General features: G+C 38.8%; 1 protein-coding gene across 1 annotated transcript in view; it reads right to left on the reverse strand.

The window, feature by feature from the left end:
- Positions 1–23,285, reverse strand: part of ppp1r9bb (protein phosphatase 1, regulatory subunit 9Bb) — a 35,629-nt gene that overhangs the window by 7,807 nt on the left and 4,537 nt on the right. The window contains exons 2-5 of the mRNA XM_081393235.1: positions 6,025–6,157; positions 4,764–4,884; positions 4,561–4,665; positions 662–797 (exon numbers count right to left, since the gene is read on the reverse strand). Coding sequence (XP_081249361.1) covers positions 662–797; positions 4,561–4,665; positions 4,764–4,884; positions 6,025–6,157 — 495 coding nt within the window. The remainder of the gene's footprint in view (positions 1–661; positions 798–4,560; positions 4,666–4,763; positions 4,885–6,024; positions 6,158–23,285) is intronic.

Consider the following 23,285-nt stretch of genomic DNA (forward strand, 5'->3'; position numbering starts at 1 on the left):
TTAGTGTACACGGAATTCCATACCAATGGATTCCACTGAGGCCCTGTTTACACCTGGTATCACCTGGTACACCTTGATCAGATCACAAGTAGATGAGGGAGACACATTCCCGTTTACACCTGGTATTTTAATCCGTCTCTTTTGTCCAATTCCAACCACTTCTGTCCTGATTTCTTCCAGGAGAGGGTCTATGGGTAGGTAAATGTATGGGGGTTTTATTCAGATCTTTCGATCTAATGGACAAAATAAGCTCACGCAATTTACACATGAACGTGCCCGGAGACAACAGGTGTTTACCAGGTGTAAACAGGGCCTGAGGGGATGACGTCTGACCCCCCTTAGCCCGGAAAGATCTGATTGGGTGGCTGATGATGATAAAGATAATGATTACTCTGGTATACTGTTACTCTGACATATAATGTTTAAGACTGTTTTTAATTAGTCAAACATTTCACACAAAGCCTAAAGTATTTGAACTAAACATAACTGTCCAAGAGTGCTTCAGCAGCTGGTATTCTTTTACCTTTTATTTTACTTTTAATATACTTAAGTAGTAAAGATATGCATAAGTACCTGATTACAGACAGTTAAAAAAAAATCTAATACAACTATTCTAGGCTCACACATCACACATTGTTCAAATAAAAGCAAGTACACAGACCTCTTCCTCATCACCCACGTAGTTGCCATATCGTTGCTCCATCATCTCCTGTTGCCAGCGCTCCTGTTCAAGGGTCTGCTGGATGAGCTGGGCGACTTCACTTTGCTCTCCCGGCTTCTCTCTCCCAATAATAAACCTAGGAACAGAGGTGTTTATTACGCACCTTGTGGTAATCTAAAGTCTTTATCTTTATCTGTTGGTGCTTACGTATACTAGGCTGCGAGAGGAATGTGTTCTTTCTTCCTCTACTGTCTTTCTTTCTTTAAAGGGGTCATCATATACATTCTCATACTTATTTAATCATTTTACTTTCTCCTGAGGTTCACTTACAGTGTAATAACCTTTAGAATTAAAAGGGGTGCTTTTTGTTGCTGTGCCTTTAAGATTACAGTCTAAATGCCCTTTTGCATTATCCAGAATAAGTAACAGTCTGTAATTCAACAGCCTCGCATTACATAAAGACAATCTGCACTGGAATGTGTCACTGAAAACTGCAGCAGCTTATTTCTAATGCTGTTTTTTTTTTTTTTTTTTGGATATGCAGAATAGCAGTGTGACAATATAGCCAGGTACAGCACAAGATTTGGTGGACATTATAAATAATTTTAATTAAATGTTCTTTTTTAATTGTGCCATTTAAAAGAGGTCTTAAGACTATTTTCTTTTGAGGGCATTCAAATTATGAAAATACCATATTTATAGTGATACGAGTGGTACGATGGCAACAACATTTACTGTTGTTTACTTCTGATAAAGCACTTATAGATCCTTATTTGCTGCTCTGTCTGCCCTCATTTATATTTATCCATCCTTAATTTCCTCCCTTTTTATTGCTCCTACATTATGTGTGTCTCTTCCACCCAGAGTCTAGTTTAATATAACCCTCTCCTTGTTCTGGCCTCCCCCTGTTAACACTTATCTATCATAATGAAATGTACTATTCTTCTCTTCTAAATACAAGCTTTGTAACACATCATAATTACAACTGTCACAATGACCCCCATTGGCTGAATGCTGAATGAACTAAGGAAAAGAGCAGGGAAAGATACATATTCCATTTAAGACGGCAATGAACCCATGTCATTCTTTAAACACGTAAATAGCAAAAATTAGTATAAAGATTGTATCAAAATTGTTAATTTCACTATGTTATTGAGGTAGAAACTGGTACAGTGTTCCCATAACAAAGAGACCAAGCAAACATTACACACACAGTACAGCTGTAGGCAATTGTAAAATACAAGTCTAATGACAGTGAGCAACCTGCCCTGAATTCACACAATGCATAAAAATAAAGACTAAATACTATTAAAATCAAGCTGTCATGAAGTCAAATGTACAGGCTATAATTACTTTGTATTTATTGCTGCCTTCAAATCTGTCTAAGAAGTTCCTACGATTTCAGAAGATGTAATTATGATGTGATTTCTCCAAGTGATTTTGATTAGGGAAGAAAGTATAAATGGGGCAATAATATTTCTTACACATGAAGCTGTTTTAGCACCAATGTGACAAATTGAATAGCAAAGGATACATATAAGAAAAGTAAGTGATGCGTAATATTCTTTATATATTATATTTTATAATTCTCGAGGTGCCACATGAACCTGGGTGTGCTCTTTGTTACCAATCTTTCATTTGAAAGTCACGTGTGTAGTATCTGTAAAACATTTTTCCATCTTAAAAATATATGTCACAGTGTCTGGTTTGTGTTCCCTGGGTGTCCACTAGAGGTCCTCTTCCCCACTGTGTCATCCACATTATGAACTGCATTCCCCACAATCCTTGTCTGTACCCATCACTGTATCATTGCACTCAGCTGTTCCCCATTATCATTGTTAGTTCTGTGTTATATATACCCTGCCTGTTTAGTGTTCGTTATGGAGTCCTTGTTGTATATCACACCACTTCTGATACCCTGTGTTGCCTGTATGTTCTTGTATTTGGATTGCATAATGGATTACGACCTATTGCCTGGACTGGATGTATGATTATGGATTTCCCCAATAAAAATACTGCGCTTGGATCTTCCCTGTCTCCTTGAGTGTGGATCGTGATTCGTGACAATATCTAAATGTCATATGCTCTCAATGACAAAGGCGGAAACACTTCATTCATGACATTAAGGCTAGATTATTGTTTTATTATGGGTGGTTGCCCTACACGCTTAATAAACAAACTACAGCTGGTCCAAAACGCAGCAGCTCGAGTTCTTACCAGAACCAGGAAGTATGACTATATTAGCCCGGTTCTGTCAACAGTGCATTGGCTCCCTATTAAACATCATATACATTTAATATTGCTGATTACTTACAAAGCACTAAATGGTTTAGCTCCCCAGTACTTGAGCGAGCTCTTAACACATTATAGTCCGTCACGTCTATTGCGATCTCAAAATTCCGGCCAGTTGATAATACCTAGAATATCAAAATCGTCTGCTGGCGGTAGATCCTTTTCCTATTTAGCACCAAAACTTTGGAACAGTCTTCCTAACATTGTCCGGGAAGCAGACACACTCTGTCAGTTCAAATATAGACTAGAAACACATCTCTTTGACCTAGCATACACATAACACATTTTAGACTTCTATAATTCAATGTTAGGCTGCATAGATTAGGTCAGCCGGAACCGGGAACACTTCCCATAAATCCTGATGTACTTGTTACATCATAAGAAGGATGGTGTCTATGCTAATATTAGTTTCTCTGTTTATCCCGAGGTTTACCGCAGTCCGCCGGATCCAGGCCGTATCCAGATCTGATGAAGGACCTGTGCCTGAACCTGACGACAATGCAGTCCTGAAGTGTCAACTAGTCTCTCTCCTGTGAAGTCCTCCTTCCCTTCCCTTTACCTCTGTACAGATAAAACTTTGTCAGGATAATTCCGGTTCACGTGGCAACGCACATGGAAGCGATAAATAATTCTTATTATAAATTTTTTAGGTCAGACAAGTAGTCTGTTTAAGGGTTGGTTTGTAAAGAAGGACTACACGCCTACACACATTCAAACACGCATACCTATAGACTAAACACGTGATGCACATGTGCATGCCGTTTTCACGTTTTTTTTTAGGTTTGCGCAGAGACAACCTTTTTTCAAAACATTTCAAGGCTTTCACCTTGGAATCTATTTCAGGGTTTGCGTTCTCGAGCCGCCAGGCACTGTTTTGTGCGAATGAGCGGGCTGGAGCGCGTTGAGTGTTTTCTGTTAGAACGGTGTCGTGTTAGCGGCCCCTAAGTTAATAATTAGTGATCTTTGCAACGGAAGTGAATCAGTCAATCAAAACTAACTTTAGCTGGATAATAACTTTATTCTAGAGCTGCCGTAAAGCCAAACAATCTATGTTACTGTAATTTCCTATTATCACTGTAACACTGTTTTGAAACAATCTATGTTGTTAAAAGCACTATATAAATGAAGGTGACTTGACTTGACATGAGTCATAGGAAATGCAGTTTTGTCACGTAAATCTGTTTTCTGATAATCATGCTAATTACACTATACTAATACAAACCAATTATACAATCAACGTTCACAGTTCAAAATTTTATTATGACTAATTACCAATCCCAGTATCATGATTTTTTATTAACCGCCCAAATTTCCAGCATTTTATACTGGTAATTACAACAATATGGTGGTGTTCATGTGTGCTCGACTCATAAATACAAACCATTCCAACATTAATTTAAGGTAGCATATGATTAATTCAATATTTGTGCCTACAGCAATGGGTGAAATTCAGTGTTTAATGCATTAAAATACAGGTGACTGTAGACTAGAGGACATGATAAATATAAAAGGTAAGAAACTTAAAAAATGGGTCTTAAATGAAATGAAACTATATCAGCAGGAAGGTGAAATGTCTATCGTAGTGGACTATATCCAGCTGGTCTTACCGAACTGTGCCAGATGTGTTTCTCAGGACAGAGGCAGCAAAACTTTGAGTTACACCAACCAGGCTTGTTCCATCCACCTCCACTATCAAATCATTCACCTGTATCCTGAAAGAGATGAAAGTGTGCAATGTGACCATTGTGGAATGAGTATATATATATATATATAAATAACTATGATGCTGTGAAATATGCATAACATCTACCTGCCATCCCGATGAGCTGCCCCTCCCTCTGTGACGGTTTTGACGAATATGCCAAGCTTCTCCAATCCCATGTCAGCTCCAGCACCCATACCAATAATACTGATACCCAAACCCTCATTGTCTGTTAATGGACAACACAAAATAGAGAATTCAATCTTTAAAACATAGCGTACAATGGCCTCAAAAGGTTTTTGTACATTTAAGTCACACTTAAAAAAAAAACTAAAAATAAAATTGCTTTCAATAACAAAATATCAAACCAAATCAGCCAATAAATTATTTTTGGTGTGACTTTTTAAGCAACTTGTTTTGCAGTCATTTTTAGTTTATGTATGCAAGTCAGCTCCTCTTAAGTTTACACAGGTGTAGTTCATCACAGTTCATGTTCCACTCACATTTGAGAACAGTCTTTAAACAGTATATTGATGATTTACCATCTCAAACCTAACAAACTTGTTTTTGTGAAAGACTTGAAGTGTGCTTGTGTAATGTATACTATATGCTTACGCTATACACTACTGTATGTACTCAACCATCTAGTGTATGCTTTTTTTCTAATGGTAGATTTGGAATAAAACAGTCCTCACTTCTTTTTTTTTCAAGTACATCATCTGAGTACTCCTAGTATACTACATTGTGGTCTATTTTTTCAGAGTGAGCACACTACTTGTACAAAATGGTTCAGAATAATAGAAGCATTGTGAAACACACCTTCATTTCCTCTTTGATATTCTCTCTGTTGAGTTTTACTCTTTGACTACACTTCTTTTGTTCTCCTAGTCTTTCATTTTCTCTATAGCACACTTTGATGTGCTATATTGTGAATATAGTGGGTGTTGTTAATCACAAAGTCCAGTGAAGTGATTATAATGTACAATACAGCATGGCTTTGAGTGTCTTACTGATTTTATAAAACTTTCAAATTTCCATTGAAACATTTTGTGCCCAGAGTTCTATAATCATTTAGTTATTTTAATACTTTTAAATTCAACATACTATTCACTAGATTTTTTTTTTATATAACCAGCTACAAAATTCCATTTAAAGGTAAGCTTCACCATGCCCTACTCTCTCCAAGGGGCAAAGCACTTTGAGTAGTCAGAAAGGTGCAAGTATTACTGTCTCATATGTGCATTTGGAACACCCTACACAAATCTATATGTCATTGCTTTTTTATTTAAATTGTAATGTTACATATCAGTAAATTTGTATTTAAAATCCCAGATAAGATCTTAAATGGCCTTACTGGCCCTTTCATTACCTTTCTCCAGTTCAACGGGGAACAGGTCCAGCCTTTCCACACGTTTCTCCAGCTCATACTCAGCAGAAGCAGCCATGGGGTCCACATCATCATTCCTCCTGTCATAGTCCTCATTGGAATAGGTTGTGAACACCTAAAAATTTGATCATATATTAATGACCTCTCATTTTATTGCAGTATCGCATCATTCTGAAAAGTAATATCACACCTCTGCAAGCTGCAGAATTTGTGAGTGCAGTCAGAGAATTACACAAATTATGCAACTTAAAGGGTTAGTTCACCCAAAAATGAAAATTATGTCATTAATGACTCACCCTCATGTCGTTCCAAGCCCGTAAGACCTCCGTTCATCTTCAGAACACAGTTTAAGATATTTTAGATTTAGTCCGAGAGCTTTCTGTTCCTCCATTAAAGTCAATGGACGTGTCACTGTTCCCATCCAGAAAGGCAATACAGACATCATCAAAGTAGTCCATGTGACATCAGTGGCTCAATCTTAAGTTTATCAAGCGTCGAGAATACTTTTTGTGCGCAAAAACAAACAAAAATAACGACTATTCCACTATTCATTTCCTTCTCTCTGGGCCTCGTAGTGTTTTTGTGCAGCGTGTCTGTGTTGCACGTCACCACGTAGGCTCACTATTGGCCGACGCTGGTCATGTGTGATGCGTGATGACGTGCAACACTGCGCAAAAACACTACGAGGCCCAGAGAGAAGGAAATGAATAGTGGAATAAAGTCGTTATTTTTGTTTGTTTTTGCGCACAAAAAGTATTCTCGACGCTTGATAAACTTAAGATTGAGCCACTGATGTCACATGGACTACTTTGATGATGTCTGTATTGCCTTTCTGGACGTGAACAGTGACACGTCCATTGACTTTAATGGAGGAACAGAAAGCTCTCGGACTAAATCTAAAATATCTTAAACTGTGTTCCGAAGATGAACGGAGGTATTACGTGCTTGGAACGACATGAGGGTGAGTCATTAATGACATAATTTTCATTTTTGGGTGAACTAACCCTTTAATACTTAGTGTTAGTGGCCCGCTAATGATAACTATAAAGATAACTATAATGATAACTATATTAGAGTCCACACCAATGCACAATATTGTTCTCTTTATTATAAGCATGCGCTGCAGTTCTGTCACCTGCCACTTTAAATGCTCAAGCTCTTTAAAGCAGAATGAATTCTGATTGGTTGTCAACGTTTTTAGCATTCATCAACTGGAAACAATGGTTGTGAAAATAATTCAAACAATATTGTTTCTCTGTGCCTTTATCAATATAGTTGCAGTGTGGACTCTGCTATTCTTTTAGATTTAGAACAATTTTTAAAACTATATCTTTATCGTTATTATTACAGTTATTGTCAGGTGTGAACGGGCCCTCATGGGTTTCTTCAAATCAGAGAGGCTCTCTCCAAGCTAATAATTAATATGTTTGTGGGCATGTAAGGAGTAAAAGTCAACAACTGCCACCTTTTTTAGCCATCAGCATTAAGGCATCCATATTTTTCTCAAATATTATCAACAAGAATTTGCAAATTCACAACAGCTCTCTTTAGTGGTTTTCTGGCAGGTCATTTTTCGAGGCCACTGATTGGATTCAAATACAGGTCTATTGCTGTTTACCAAAAGAACTCTTTAAGTGTTGCATGCAGTTTGGTTGTAAACAATTTTATCTAGTGATGCACTAACAGTGGAATTGAAGTGGCTCTCTATTGAAAGCAAAGCTGTGTGGGCAGAGCAGGTGTGCCCACTTCACAGCAGCTCTTGAGGCTTCACTGCTAGTTTTATATAATCTTTTTAACGTGGGTGCAGCCTGCGCCAACTTAACCTGGCCTGAACACACATGCACACCGCCAAACAACATGTTTTTTAATGCTGAGTCTCATTATAGGGGAGCAGGATTTTTATTTTCCCACCCAAAGTGATTGTAACCGAGGGAGACGGTCGGTGTGCCAGGGTGGTGCAGTCCATATAGGCTGTGAATGCTCTGCATACCTAAGCCATTTGAGAGAATGAGTTAATGGATTTGCTAATTAATATTAACACTATTAATGACAATAAATTCCCTTGTAATTTGAGGTGTAACATAAAGCTTACATAATAAAATGTTGGTAATGCGTATGTAACTGTCCATCATTTTGCCAAACAACTGTAATTTTTTTACACATTTTTTGGCCAAGCGAATAAATGTGCTGTGGAAGCCAAAAATCACATCGTAATTGATACAAAACTAAATCAAATAAATAAATAAAAGCCATAACTGAAACTATTTTCATATTATTATAACTAAATATAACTATTTTATAGTTTATATATATATATATATATTAGCAAATGACAAAATGTCTGCTAGCAAGTGAAAAATGTGAAATAGTAAAATATTCTGCCATGTAATAGTTTATTAGCCATACTGCAGGCTGTTTACAGTTACCAGTCATTTAGAATATGTGTTTTATAATTATATGTTGGCAGTCAAATCAGATGCAATGTTACACCTAATTCCTACTTGTTCTTAATCCTCACAAGTGCACTTTTTCACACTTTCCTTTAGTTTAATTTGAAAGCTCAAATTATGTTGTCCTATCATACAGGTTCCTCTGCATCCACTTCACAATACTTGCATGTCATTCACTTCAGGAGTTTCAAATGTATACCATCTGTTACAATGGTAATTTACTGATTAGATTGTGGATCATGGTGCTGTGATCTAGTTTAGCATATCACAAAGTTACAAAAGAAAGATTTCAGCTGCCCTTTTTACATGTTCCTGGTCTTATTATGCATTATTCATCTGTACCTGTTATTCCAAAAGACAAGTGGTTTAGAAAATGGATGGATTTTTCCAAGGAACAAAAAAGGATCTGGTTTTAAAACTTTTACAATTGGCTGATTTTAAAACCACACTTTAAGGTATCATAGACATGTTCCCAGCTGTTTTAAAATGTAAGCAGAATAATTATGCAGTCTTTCTTAAGGTATCTTCTTTTGGCCAAGCACTGTAATTATTCTTCACAGAGAAGGCAACACCAAAATGCCTTTCAAGAAGCTAAGTGAAAAAAATCTATCCATGATAGCAGACAAAACCAAAGATAATTTGTACCATGTTTGTTAGTGCTATTCTGTAATTAGTTTCCTGTTTGGCTGACATCACAAAGCCCATTTTTGCATCCACCTGTCATATAAAGACTACTTTCAGAATCCAATCAAGATCCCAGTGAATAAAATCAAGTCCTACCCTACTTTTTTCTCCTTGAATATCCTGTTTCATTCAGAAATAAATCACATTACGGAAGTAAAATGTTGTTTCCTGTTATGTAATAAAACAAAAATAATACCAGACAGTCTTTATTCCCCAGACAACCACCACCATCCTAAATCCTCATCCCTCAATTCCATCCACTCATGTCCTGCCACAAGCATCCCACTGTTAGCGGCACATCCCACATTAAACACAACCCCTGAGAGAAAAATTGTGCTTTACTCCCATCTGTGCTTAAATTCCACCTGCACCTCTTCCCCACTAGCAAAACACCCTCTGATGCATCACATACACCAGCTGAGACCAGCTACCATTGCCATATGATTCAGTTAGACTGTGTGGCTGGGATTTTTTGTGGTGCCTGATGGACACAAACATCGGATTAAAGAGGGGGAGGATGGAGAGAGAGAGAGAGAGAGAGAGAGAGAGAGAGAGAGAGAGAGAGAGAGAGAGAGAGAGAGAGAGAGAGAGAGAGAGAGAGAGAGAGAGAGACAGAGAGAGAGAGAGAGACAGAGAGAGAGAGAGAGACAGAGAGAGAGAGAGAGATGTGGTGAGTGGTGTTCCAGTTGTGTGAGAGTGCCAGTAGGTCATATCTCTTAACAGATGGTCAGGGATACCCCTCCTCCGCTCAAACTGTCCCATCCTGGCTCTGCTGCCCTATAAAGGTATGCATGACAATAATTTTACAGTAAAACCCATTATAGGAATTGCTGTTTCTTGTTGCATGAATCTCATGAAACTTGTCAATACGTCATGGTTATATTTTAACAACCCCATCCCCCACCACCACCAATAAATAAATAACATTTTACAAAAAAGAAATGTAAAATATATATTTCTTTCAGTTCACTGTAATGTGAAAGTCTCAATCTCATTACAATTCTATATATATTTATTTTAGTTTTACATCACAATAATGCTTAATTATGATGCAAAAATATGGCTGCTGAAACACTTCCAAGACTTAAACAGATCTGACAGGAAAACCCATGTAAGGAATAGTGCTAATTGTCAGTTGGAAAATCATAAACCCAAATAACCTGGTTGAAAAAGTTGTTGCCCACAACCACTAACGTTTTTCTACTCTGCTTGAGGTCAGGAACAAGAGAGCTGCAGTAAGATTGGTTCCGTTCCAGAAGACAGGAATAGACTGCTGAGCATTAAAAGCACTCTATGTTTCAGCTAACACACAAGGCAGAGGTTTTCCAGAGTTTTTTTTTTCTTCCCTTTCTCTTCAAACACTCCTGTTACAAAATGTTCTTACTCTTCTAGCTATTAGTAAATACATTTTTAAAAGATTTTATAAAAATCTACATATGCTAAACATAAAATAAAAATTTGTTGCTAGGGATGGCGCTAACAAAGCCAAGGTAATGGGTCTGATTCCCAGGGAATGCATGAACTAATATTAAAAAATGTATGTATCCCTTTAATGCAACTTATGTCGCTTTGGATAAAAGTGTCTGCCAAATGCATAAATGTAAATGAAGCACTGGAACAGGGGCCATCTAACTGCATCAAAGGATTTCACTAAAGAATTTCACAATTTTCTGGCCACATCACAGATATTAGCTAAAATAGCAGCAGTTTCCCCAAAACAAATATGCAAAATACATGCCAAAAATAGGTTATTGTTGAATTGTCATTCCTGAACACCATCTATATCCTGCAGATCTGAGGTTTTATTCAACAATGTAGCTGTAAGATACTGCAAAGCAGCTGGATTGTATCCCAATAATATGCTGGTATTGAGTAAAGAATGAGGGATGGATGAATTAACCGCTCCTGTAGCTCAAATACGATTAATATGCACTTCCTATAAATATACACCTCTCTGTTCTAATTATATATATTGAAAATCATATTATTAAAATGCATTAATAAGCAGCATTTTCTAAGCTATTTGATTAAGGTTTGAAGGCTGAAATGAGAAGTAGGGCAAAGCCACCTTGATGTGAGTACAGCTTCCTGTGGTGTCCCTCAGGGACCGAGGTGTGAGGAATGTCCCTCTGTCTCACTCACAGACAGTTCTGGGCTGTCTGCATGATCATGATATATCTGTCAGTTGTCTACAGAAATGGCTCAAAATTCCAGGGCAAATTCACTGCTACACATTCATTCCTTTAGTACTTTGAAACATACCCAAGCCAAGATTCACTGCTACTATTTCTTCCTGATATTAAACACAAAATTTTATTCTACACAATGTACTCTTTTCCATGCAATTACAGCCTTAAAATGCAAGCACCCTAAAATTACTATAATATAAAAAACAGTCCATACAACAAACATGTGACCATAATACCACAATGAAGGGGAAGATTATCAGAGTATAACATTCATTTTTGGTCTATTCCTCTCTCACAAAGCTGTTCTACATGAGCTTCATTTTTATTTGCGTTTTATGATACATTTATTGTGCTTTTTAATTTCACAGTCTTGGTTATAAAAATGTTCTCTTTTTTTTTTGTCTTTTTTTTTGGATGAAACATGACCCAGATATTTCTTAGAGAGTTACACTCACCTATATCTAGAAAAAAAATGTCTTAACTACAGTTGAAGATTATGAGCAGGGCTCAATGTATTGTGTAAAGGTAAAATCATTTTCTATATTGATTTTTCACTGGTGTTTTACCCATATTTTGATTTACAGATTACATTGTGTTGTGTTTTAGCATTAAAAGAAATGTCCGTAAACTTACCTTTTCCATTTTTTTCCCACTGTTTTTTCTTACAGTGAAGAGATAGATAACTTAAATAATTTCACAAACTTTAATGGTCTTTCTCACCAGGTTTATATCTAAGTTACATAGCTTGCATAATAATAACTGACATATATTGATTCTGAACCACAGAATGTAAAAGATACAAATATTTTATTACACATTTTAAGTGATGAAACACTTACTGTGTTTTGTAAAAGAGAGATAAATAGAAAAACAGAGAGAGATGAAAAATTGAAAAAAATTTGGAAGTTTAAGTGTTAATGAAAAATGTTGGAAGTTTAAGCGTTTGGAGGACTGACAGTGACAATAATGCTAAATGAAAGGAAATGAGTGAGTGAAAGAAAGAAAGAAAGAAAGAAAGAAAGAAAGAAAGAAAGAAAGAAAGAAAGAAAGAAAGAAAGAAAGAAAGAAAGAAAGAAAGAAAGAAAGAAAGAAAGAAAGAAAGAAAGAAAGAAAGAAAGAAAGAAAGAAAGAAAGAAAGAAAGGAGAAAAATGGGATTAAAATGGGAATGGGTGACTTTGATATAAGGGAAAAAATAATACTAGGAATGGGTGACTTTGATATAAGGGAAAAAATAATACTAGATGAACTTGACTGAATATGTTCATCTCAAATGAATATGGGTTGAAGAAGGACACAGAGAGGAGAAGAAGTGAGCAACTGAAAGAGGGGCAGAGAGAGAGAGGGAGGGAGGGAAGAAAATGAGAACAAAGCGGTTAGTGTGAGATCTGCCTCTTAGGTCAGCCTCAACTCTCCAGCCTAAAGAGAGGGAGAGAGAGAGAGAGGTTTAATAAAGACCCAACACCCTAGCCAGCACAACAGGCCTTGTGTTTGATGGAGAGCTGTTAAATTCATTTAGGGAGAAAACCTTGTCCTAAATTCGGTCCACAAATAAGAAAGGGGGTGAAAATGGGACAGAAGGAGAGAGAGAGACAGAGAGAGTGACACGGCCACTTACTGACCAACACAAAAGCAGCCACAGTTTGGCAGCGACTGAATACTGTCTCTTTGGCCTGCGGCCTCTATGTGATCTCACACACCAGTGAGAAACACTGTACAAAGACTCCAGATTGAGAACTGATTACTTAAAAACAGGTTTTACTTGTTTACATGGTTCTGGTTTTGCACAAAAATTCTGGTGCAAAGTAAATGACAGTTTTTGACAGTGACTCTGCCATAGACCATAGTCCTGAACGTGGGCGGGTACCCCGAGTGAACCACTAATATTTGATGTATAACGGGTGGTATTATATTTACGTTGTCGTTTGCAGTGCGTATGCAGGTCGGGAATCATTAGGCACAGGTAGCCAAGACTATTTCGACTGTTATTACCCACAGATAGGCAGCTGCTTTTAAACGGTCCCGTGCTTATTTGTGCTCACGCTCTCTGAAGACTGTCAAAGGTTTCTAATTACAACAGGATTTGCAGCATTGAGCATTGTAGCCAAAAGTGCTGCATCTGAATTGATTGACAGCTTCAGTCATTATAAAGGGAGCGCTATTTGCTCACTTTCTAGCCTATACAGGTGCTGGTCATAAAATTAGAATATCATCAAAAAGTTGATTTATTTCAAGAATTCAACTTAACAGGTGAAACTAATATATTATATAGACTCATTACATGCAAAGTGAGATATTTCAAGCCTGTATTTGTTATAATTTTGATGATTATGGCTTACAGCTTATGAAACCCACGAAATCAAAATCCCAGAAAATTAGAATATTACATGAAATCACACAGTAATTACACAGTGATACCATGGTCATTGAACCAGGTTTTGGTTCTTTTGGCAGTGTGGGCAGGTGCAAATCCTGCTGGAAAATGAAGGAAGCATGAAGTGCTCTGAAAATGTCCTGGTAGACGGCTGCGTTGACTCTGGATTTAATAAAGCACAGTGGACCAAAGTCCTCTTTTCTGATGAGAGCAAATTTTGCATTTCATTTGGAAACCAAGGTCCCAGAGTCTGGAGGAAGAATGGAGAGACACACAATCCAAGATGCTTGAAGTCCAGTGTGTTTCCACAGTCTGTGTTGGTTTGGGGAGCCATGTCATCGGCTGGTGTTGGTCCACTGTGCTGTCCACTCAACGCAGCCGTCTACCAGGACATTTTCAGAGCACTTCATGCTTCCTTCAGCAGACAAGCTTTATGGAGATGCTGACTTCATTTTCCAGTATTTGAGGTCATAGCATACAAGGAACCCAGTATTAATCAATAATCTTACCCTGTAATTACAGTTTGTGTGAAAAGGAACAAAAGTTGTAGTCCTGTAAGGTGGCCCTCCTGGAGCAGGATTCGACTAAGGCAAGGCAAGTTCGGTCCTAGAGAGCCGCTGTCCTGCAGAGATTAGCTCCAAACCTAATCAAACACACCTGAATCAATGTCTTCAGGATTACTAAGGCTATTGGCAGGTTAGGTTTTTTTTCAGGGTTGGAGCCAAACTCTACAGGAAAGTGGCTCTCTAGGACCAAACTTGCCTAACCTTTTGACTAGGGTGACCAGACGTCCCCATTTTCCTGGGGCAGTCATGTTTTTTGGTGTGTCCTACTTGTGCTGTCCCCAGAAATGCCCCTGTTTTACAGCATGTTCAAAACACTCCATAAATACACTTAGGCTACGTCTACATTAATCCGGATACATTTGAAAACGCCGTTTTCATTTAAAAACGCACTCCATCTACACTAGCGTTTTCAGGCGTTTCAGTGTGGATGTGTCACGGTTCATGAATCGGCTGTCTCATGCTGATGTGTCTGTGTGAATGTAATTGTGTGGGTGTGGTTACTCGTTGTGTTGATTAGTGTCACCAGCTGTCTTCAATCTCAGTTCCCTTTATATGCCCAGTGATTTTCCCTCTCATGTTGTCAGATCGTTGTGGTTGTTCCTCGGTGTGTGTCCTGTTCCTGTGCCTCGTCTGAGAAGTTCTTCGTCTGGATTTTCGTCAGTTCTTCGTGTCGTCTGATGTCCCACGGTTCCTGGTTGTCTCACTCGAGCACGCTGTTCACCGCACCACCACCGGATCGCCATCTCGTCCCTGCTTCATCTCCACCTGAGTGTTGTCTCCGACCTGTGTCTTCATCTGACCACTTTCTAAATAAACTGAGATTTTACTTGCATTTGCATCCTCCCGTTATTTCTTCACAGAAACTGGACTTACGTAATGCATATCATTTGGTTCGCATCAGGAAGGGGGGTGAATGGAAAACCGCTTTTAATACCCCTAGAGGACACTTTGAATATTTGGTTATGCCCTTCGGGCTTTCCAACAGTCCAGCGGTTTTCCAGGTACTCGTTAATGACGTGTTGAGAGACATGGTAGATCAGTTCATATATGTTTACCTGGATGACATATTGATTTTTTCTTCGTCTCTCCAGGAACACGTTCAACACGTCAGACGAGTGCTCCAGAGGTTGTTAGAGAATGGGCTTTTTGTCAAGGCGGAGAAATGCGCGTTTCATGCACAGTCTGTTCCTTTCCTAGGGTACATCATCTCTTCTGAGGGAGTGCGCATGGATCCTGACAAGGTTAAGGCTGTGGTAGATTGGCCAAGTCCAGATTCCCGTAAGGCCCTACAGCGGTTTCTGGGGTTCGCCAATTTTTACCGGCGTTTCATTCGCAATTTCAGCCAACTAGTCGCACCTCTGACTGCCTTGACCTCCCCCCGAACGACGTTCAGGTGGTCGAACACTGCCGAGGCAGTGTTCAACAACCTCAAAAGTCGCTTCGTTTCGGCTCCCATTCTTGTCACCCCTGATCCCACACGTCAGTTTGTGGTGGAGGTCGACGCGTCAGAGGTGGGAGTAGGAGCAGTGCTTTCACAGCGCGCTTCCTCAGACGACAAGATGCATCCCTGCGCGTTTTTCTCTCATCGACTATCGCCTGCCGAACGTAATTATGACATTGGTAACAGAGAGTTGTTGGCAGTCAAGTTAGCGTTGGAGGAGTGGCGTCATTGGTTGGAGGGTTCGGGGGTACCCTTTATCGTCTGGACCGATCATAAGAATCTTGAGTACATCAGATCGGCTAAAAGACTCAACTCCAGGCAGGCTCGGTGGGCTCTTTTTTTCGGACGTTTTGATTTTGTTCTCTCGTACCGCCCGGGTTCCAAAAACATCAAACCCGATTCTTTATCTCGTATTTTTGATCCATCCGAACGCCCGGTTACTCCCGAGTGTATTTTACCTGAGAAGGTTGTCATCTCCACTCTAGTATGGGAGGTCGAATCGAGGGTCAAGACAGCCCTAGAAGGGGTAACGCCTCCGCCTGGTTGCCCACCGGGTCGTTTGTTTGTTCCGGAGGGGTTACGGTCCGACGTTATTCGATGGGGTCATTGCTCCAACGTGGCTTGTCATCCAGGAGTGACGCGAACCAGTTTTTTAGTTAAACAACGATTCTGGTGGCCATTAATGGCTCGCGACATTCACGATTTTGTGTTGGCTTGCTCAGTTTGTGCCACTGGTAAGACATCTAACCAGCCCCCAGATGGGTTACTTCGACCGCTGTCTGTCCCTTTGAGACCCTGGTCCCACATCGCTCTAGATTTTGTCACCGCCCTCCCGCCCTCCAGAGGCATGACGGTTGTTTTAACCGTAGTGGACCGATTCTCGAAGGCGGCACATTTCATCCCCTTGCCCAAATTACCTTCAGCCAAGGAGACAGCGGTCACAGTCATAGATCACGTTTTTCGGTTACATGGCCTCCCGATGGACGTGGTCTCTGACAGAGGTTCCCAATTCGTGTCCAAATTTTGGCGAGAATTTTGTAGGTTACTGGGGGCCACGGTCAGTCTGTCCTCGGGCTATCACCCCCAGAGCAACGGCCAGTCTGAGCGAGCCAATCAGGACCTCGAGAGAATGTTGCGATGTTTGGTTGCCAAGAATCCTTCGTCCTGGAGCCAACAGCTTTCTATGGTGGAGTACGCCCACAATTCGTTACCAGTGTCATCCACGGGCCTCTCGCCATTTGAGTGTAGTTTAGGTTACCAGCCACCAATTTTTCCTAGTCTGGAATCCGAAGTCGCGGTCCCCTCCGCTCACGCATTCGTCCAGAGGTGTCGCCGTACTTGGACTAGAGCCCGTGAGACTCTACTCCAAGCAGGGCGGCGCATGAAGGCCAAGGCCGACCGCCACCGGTCAAAGCCTCCCGTTTACGTCGTGGGTCAAAAAGTGTGGCTTTCTACTAAGAATATTCCGCTCCGCTCCGTGTCTAACAAGTTAGCTCCCAAATTCATTGGCCCGTTTCCTGTCACCAAGATTATTAGTCCGGTGACAGTCCGACTCAAACTTCCTCCTGCGTACAGGAGAATTCACTCCGCCTTCCATGTGTCTAAAATTAAGCCCGTGTTTTATTCTCATATTAATCCGCCTGCCCCGGTTCCCCCCCCGCCGCGCCTCGTAGATGGGGAACCCACCTATTCGGTACATCGCATTCTGGACTCGAGACGGAGGGGACGCGGATTTCAGTACTTGGTGGACTGGGAGGGTTACGGTCCGGAGGAGAGAAGTTGGGTACCTGCTAGAGACATTCTGGATCACTCCCTTATCGATGATTACAATCGACAGGTAAGGTTGTCTGGGAACGCCAGGAGGCGTTCCTAGGGAGAGGGGTACTGTCACGGTTCATGAATCGGCTGTCTCATGCTGATGTGTCTGTGTGAATGTAATTGTGTGGGTGTGGTTACTCGTTGTGTTGATTAGTGTCACCAGCTGTCTTCAATCTCAGTTCCCTTTATATGCCCAGTGATTTTCCCTCTCATGTTGTCAGATCGTTGTGGTTGTTCCTCGGTGTGTGTCCTGTTCCTGTGCCTCGTCTGAGAAGTTCTTCGTCTGGATTTTCGTCAGTTCTTCGTGTCGTCTGATGTCCCACGGTTCCTGGTTGTCTCACTCGAGCACGCTGTTCACCGCACCACCACCGGATCGCCATCTCGTCCCTGCTTCATCTCCACCTGAGTGTTGTCTCCGACCTGTGTCTTCATCTGACCACTTTCTAAATAAACTGAGATTTTACTTGCATTTGCATCCTCCCGTTATTTCTTCACAGGATGAGAAACTTTTGAAAAACACCTGAAAACGCTAAAATCACCTTACTGCGCATGCATAAAACCTCACAAAAGCTCATTGAGATGATACAGACGGAAAAATGAATAATAAAGTTATCACGCAATTCTTCTGACAGGATCATTTTATTTAGCAAAATATCTCTCCATTTACTGATGCGTCCAGGTCGCACTCAGTCACCATATGTTTGATCTAAAACGCAACTGCTCTCATGTATTACTGCAGGACAGCAAATGTGAGTACATTTTATGTCCTCTTTGCAGGACTGTGATATGAAGAGTGTGCAAAGTAACATATTTTAGCAACTGTGTGAAAGTGAATGGCAGGCACAATATCGTTGGTATAAACATGAATATCTGTTGGTACAATATGAGTGACGGGCTTTACATTCCACACAACAACGCGAAAACAGCGTTTTCAAATTTATCCACTTTGGAGTGTGTTTTCAAAAAGCTTTGTTTTCATTAATAAAAACGCCGTCTCAGTGTGGACGGAAGGCCAAAACGGAGAGAAAAAGGTGTGTTTTCAAACGAAAACGTACTAGTGTGGACATGGCCTTAAAAAAATGCCAGATCAACATAGCCTGCTATAGTATCCAGCTGCAGAACCACAGTACCAGCAGTGCCAGAACAGCAGCCACAGAACAGAAGTGAGGGACAGCGCTTATACAGTCTTAATAGACCTGCACTACCTACACACGTAATTTTCTTTTATTATGAGCTATTTTAACATGGATTTTGATTGGATTGATATCTACAATATTTAATGACAATACTTTTAAATAAGGTCACTTTTTAATTTGTACATGTAAAATCATGATGTACAATGAGCATTATTTATTATTCATCTTTAATATTAAAGGGGAAATGAAGCAGTCAATCAAGTTTACATGATTTACAAGATGGATTTCCACTTTAATCAACAATTATATAAGAAACATGACAAATGTAAACATATAAAAGAAAAAAAAGAAAAACCGCTATATCTTCTGCTGCCAGGGCGCTGCCATTGTGTGCAGTATTCTAAAGTGTGACGTCACGGGGTTGGTTGGCTTTAATAAACCTGGCTGAATGTATTAATATCACGACGTCAAACTGTCTACACCACGGAGTTTTGACCGCGATTCGCGAACAACTAATGAAGTCTAACATATGTTATATACAGCAGATGGACTCTGACACGGTGGGCATCGCATTACAACAGCCACACGCGCTGCAACTTACCAACCCGCTCTTCGCCCAAAACCACCACCGGCTGTTCGACATAACAACGTAACTTACCACTGCTCGGTTCCCACGCCGTATCGGCTCAAATGCATATATTAATACATGCTAACTTACATGGTGTTGTTGACAAGAGACATGAATATGATGGCAGACATCGCGAACAATGTTTCCATGTGCAGTTTGTTAACATAACGTTAACGTTAGACGTCGTCTTTTTGTCTGGTACTAATAAACTCCACTAAAGTTAGCTAAACACTAAGTTAGTGTTAGCTAGTTCATGCTTACAGCTGTTAGCTAATAATGACTGTACCTAACGTTAGTTGTTCGCGGTCAAAACTCCGTGGTGTAGACAGTTTGACGTCGTGATATTAATACATTCAGCCAGGTTTATTAAAGCCAACCAACCCCGTGACGTCACACTTTAGAATACTGCACACAATGGCAGCGCCCTGGCAGCAAAAGATATAGCGGTTTTTCTTTTTTTTTCTTTTATATGTTTACATTTGTCATGTTTCTTATATAATTGTTGATTAAAGTGGAAATCCATCTTGTAAATCATGTAAACTTGATTGACTGCTTAATTTCCCCTTTAATGGATACAAACACAATAGTTCATTGTTAGTTCAATGTTATACAACTTTTTAATTTTAAAAATGTATTAATAAATGTGTAACCGACCGTGTTTTAAAGTGTTTCCCATTTGACTGTACTATGTGATAATATTATTATATTATTTCCTTAATGTTTGTGTTGTTACGAATAGCACTTAAAGACAGATGTATGACATATTTAATGTCAAATACTTAATCATATGAAATTCAAAATAAATATTTAATACAAAGACTTAAACAAGTGAAACGTGAATTTCTCTTTATGAAAACCAATAAGACATTTAATTAATAAAATATAACTAAAATAATAATTTTAACATATAAATAGCTCGAGCATTTAAAAACTTTATACAACAAATAATCAATTTAAAACACAAAGCCTGCTGACTTTTAAGCCCATTGTATCATGGCATTTCTGCAGAAAGACCTCAGTCATCCCTGAAAATGAAATTATTATGATTAATATTAATATCTTTACTTTGACAAAAGCAACAAAAAAAGAGCGCTCACAACTTATATTCTTTAATAATAAATACAAAGCATACAGTAAGTTCATCACAAAGCCCATTTAAAGGGATGGTTCGGAGTAAAATCAACCTAGGGTCCTTTGCACCATGACCCTGAGCCAAACACCCCCCCCCCCCCCTCCCCCCAGAAGCCTTTTTTCCCTTGGTTGAACATTATTAAAGTTAGAGCTTATTTTAGAGATATTTAAGGTTTTATCTCGTAAATTACCCCACTAATAATGCCCAGAATGGTACCAAACTTCTACAGTAGTACAAACAGGTTCTCTACTCATAAAACAAGGCATTGGAAAGTTTGTAAGTACATCAGGAGTTTATTTAAATAACACTTGCCTGACGGCTCATGCTACTGTTAACCCAGACATCGAGGTCACTTCCGTTATTTGGGAAAAGCACGTAAAAGTCCTGGCAGAAAGCGATGCATAAGGATGTAGTGTAACGACGAATTATTATTTTTTCCAAAGTGTTGACAACCTAGTGTTAACTAATAATTGTTGCAAATGGTACTTCCAACAAGTTATTAATGCATTCCTGGAACTGGACGTCGTTACACTACATCCTTATGCATCGCTTTCTGCCAGGACTTTTACGTGCTTTTCCTAAACCACTGAAGTGACGTCGACGCACGGGTTAGCAGTAACATGAACTTATAAAAAAATACTAATTAATCAAATTTTTCTGTAATTAATCGTGATTAATCACACCTAACAAAGTTTTTAATATATTTGTATATTGTAATACTTCCACATTGAATCTTTTTTCTTTCAATTTCTTTTTTTCTGGCTTATTTAAAAAATACTTTACTACAGGATACTACAGGATTATTGTGTGTTTGGTTCTCAAAAAGAGCATCAGCATTTGTTTTAAATGAGCTACTGTTTCTCCGCGGTTTTCTCCTATCTATCAGATCCACCAGAAATCTACCCCTCACTTTCCTCTATTCATAGGTCAGCTATTTTTACTCTTATCACTTACAGGAGGGGTTAATCATGTTTTCACATTTCCTGCATCTGAAAGACTCACACCTTTCTCTCAGATGCATAATGTGGGTGCATGTTCACGCTTTTAGGCAAGCTCATAATAACTTAATGCATACATATTTATAATAATATATTATTGAAAAAGATTTTTGAAAATTCTTAGTTGTCCAATAATGATGTGTAAGTTGAATGAATTTTTACAAATGTAGCTTTACATTGACATTAAAACCTTTTTAGACTTTTAAACCATTTTAGTGAAATGTTTCCTTGTCAGGATGTATCAGGACAGATACTATACATTCCTTATGCAATGTGATCACATGTGTGTCTACTTTGAAATGTAGTCTGAGTTCACAAAACATCTTGGACCCCCATTTTTACATTTCTATTAAGCGCTGAACACTTGTGATCAGATTAACTCTCCAAAATAGATATTAATCCCAGATGAAAACAGGGTAATATTTTGCACATCTTAAAACTAAGACTACAAAAAGATGTATAATTGTACTGAATGAGCACTTAATGTGTACTGTACATCAAATCTTAAAAGTATATTAAAAAAAACTTTGCATATAATATAATTTTAAAGAACTAAAAGGCCAATTAAGTGTACTTAAAGACAGAACACTTTCATGGCACAACTTTTTTAAAAGTTTTGTAACAAAATCATATTATCAAATGTCATGCTTTAAGTACATTTATTTGGATGATAATTTTACATTTTATCTGTAGTGTGTTATTCAATATTACATTTTAAAATAATATATTTTAAATGTACTGAATTGCAACTTCATTGTTACAAATGTGTAATTACAACATTTTAACCAAATAGTTTCAATAGAAATGAAAGTATATTTTAGTTTAACATTAATGCTTTTCATTACATTTGGTAGTACACTTTAACCATATTTCAAAGACATTAGAACTAATAATGAAATTGCATATTCAGATGTAGTGAAGACATCATTAAAATGGTCCATGTAACTAGTGGTTAAACATTAATGTATGAAGTGACGCGAATACTTTTTGTGTGCAAAAAAACAAAACAAAAATAACGACTTTATTCAACAATTTTTTCTCTTCCCTGACAGTCTCTGACTTTTGCACATCGCTTCATAACATTAAGGTTGAACTACTGTAGTCACATGGACTATTTTAATAATAGGCTTGTTCGACTTGAACCGGCGCTGCATAGACCGACCGGTTTATGATATCAAAGTACGAGCCGCCTGATCTCTAATCGCTCTCGCGGTATTTTGATGTCATTCACCGATCGGTCTGTCCAGCACCGGTTCAAGTCGAGCAAGCCTGATGTCTTCACTACCTTTCTGGGCCTTAAAAGTGGTTATGACGTTTTCTGTCTATAAGGGGTCAGAAAGCTCTCATATTTCATCAAAAATATCTTAATTTGTGTTCCGAAGATGAACTAAGGTCTTACGGGTTTCGAACGACATGAGGGTGAGCAATTAATGACAGAATTTTCCTTTTTGGGTGAACTAACCCTTTAAAGGGGTCATGAACTGAGAAATCAAAATTCCCTTGATCTTTTGACATATAAGAGGTCATTGTATTATAAAAACATTCTGTAAGTTTCAGAGCTCAAAACTTTCTCGTTAGTCTAAAAACCGCTTGTATTGAAGACAATCCATTTGAACGACAGGATGTGGAATGTGCTACTTTATAACTTTATAACGATTCGTGGATGTATTTGGTAAATAACAAGAGACGCAAAAGGCAGGTCAGTGCAGAAACCAAACGATAAAGGAGGCTCCAAAGACAACAAGATGCTGTGCAGTGCCAAGTTGTGGAAAAACACAGTCTTTGCATTGCCTTCCCTCTGATCCCAACATTGGGAAATAGTGGATGAA

The sequence above is a fragment of the Scardinius erythrophthalmus genome (assembly GCF_964197995.2).
Source record: "Scardinius erythrophthalmus genome assembly, chromosome: 18".
Lineage (NCBI taxonomy): Eukaryota > Metazoa > Chordata > Actinopteri > Cypriniformes > Leuciscidae > Scardinius > Scardinius erythrophthalmus.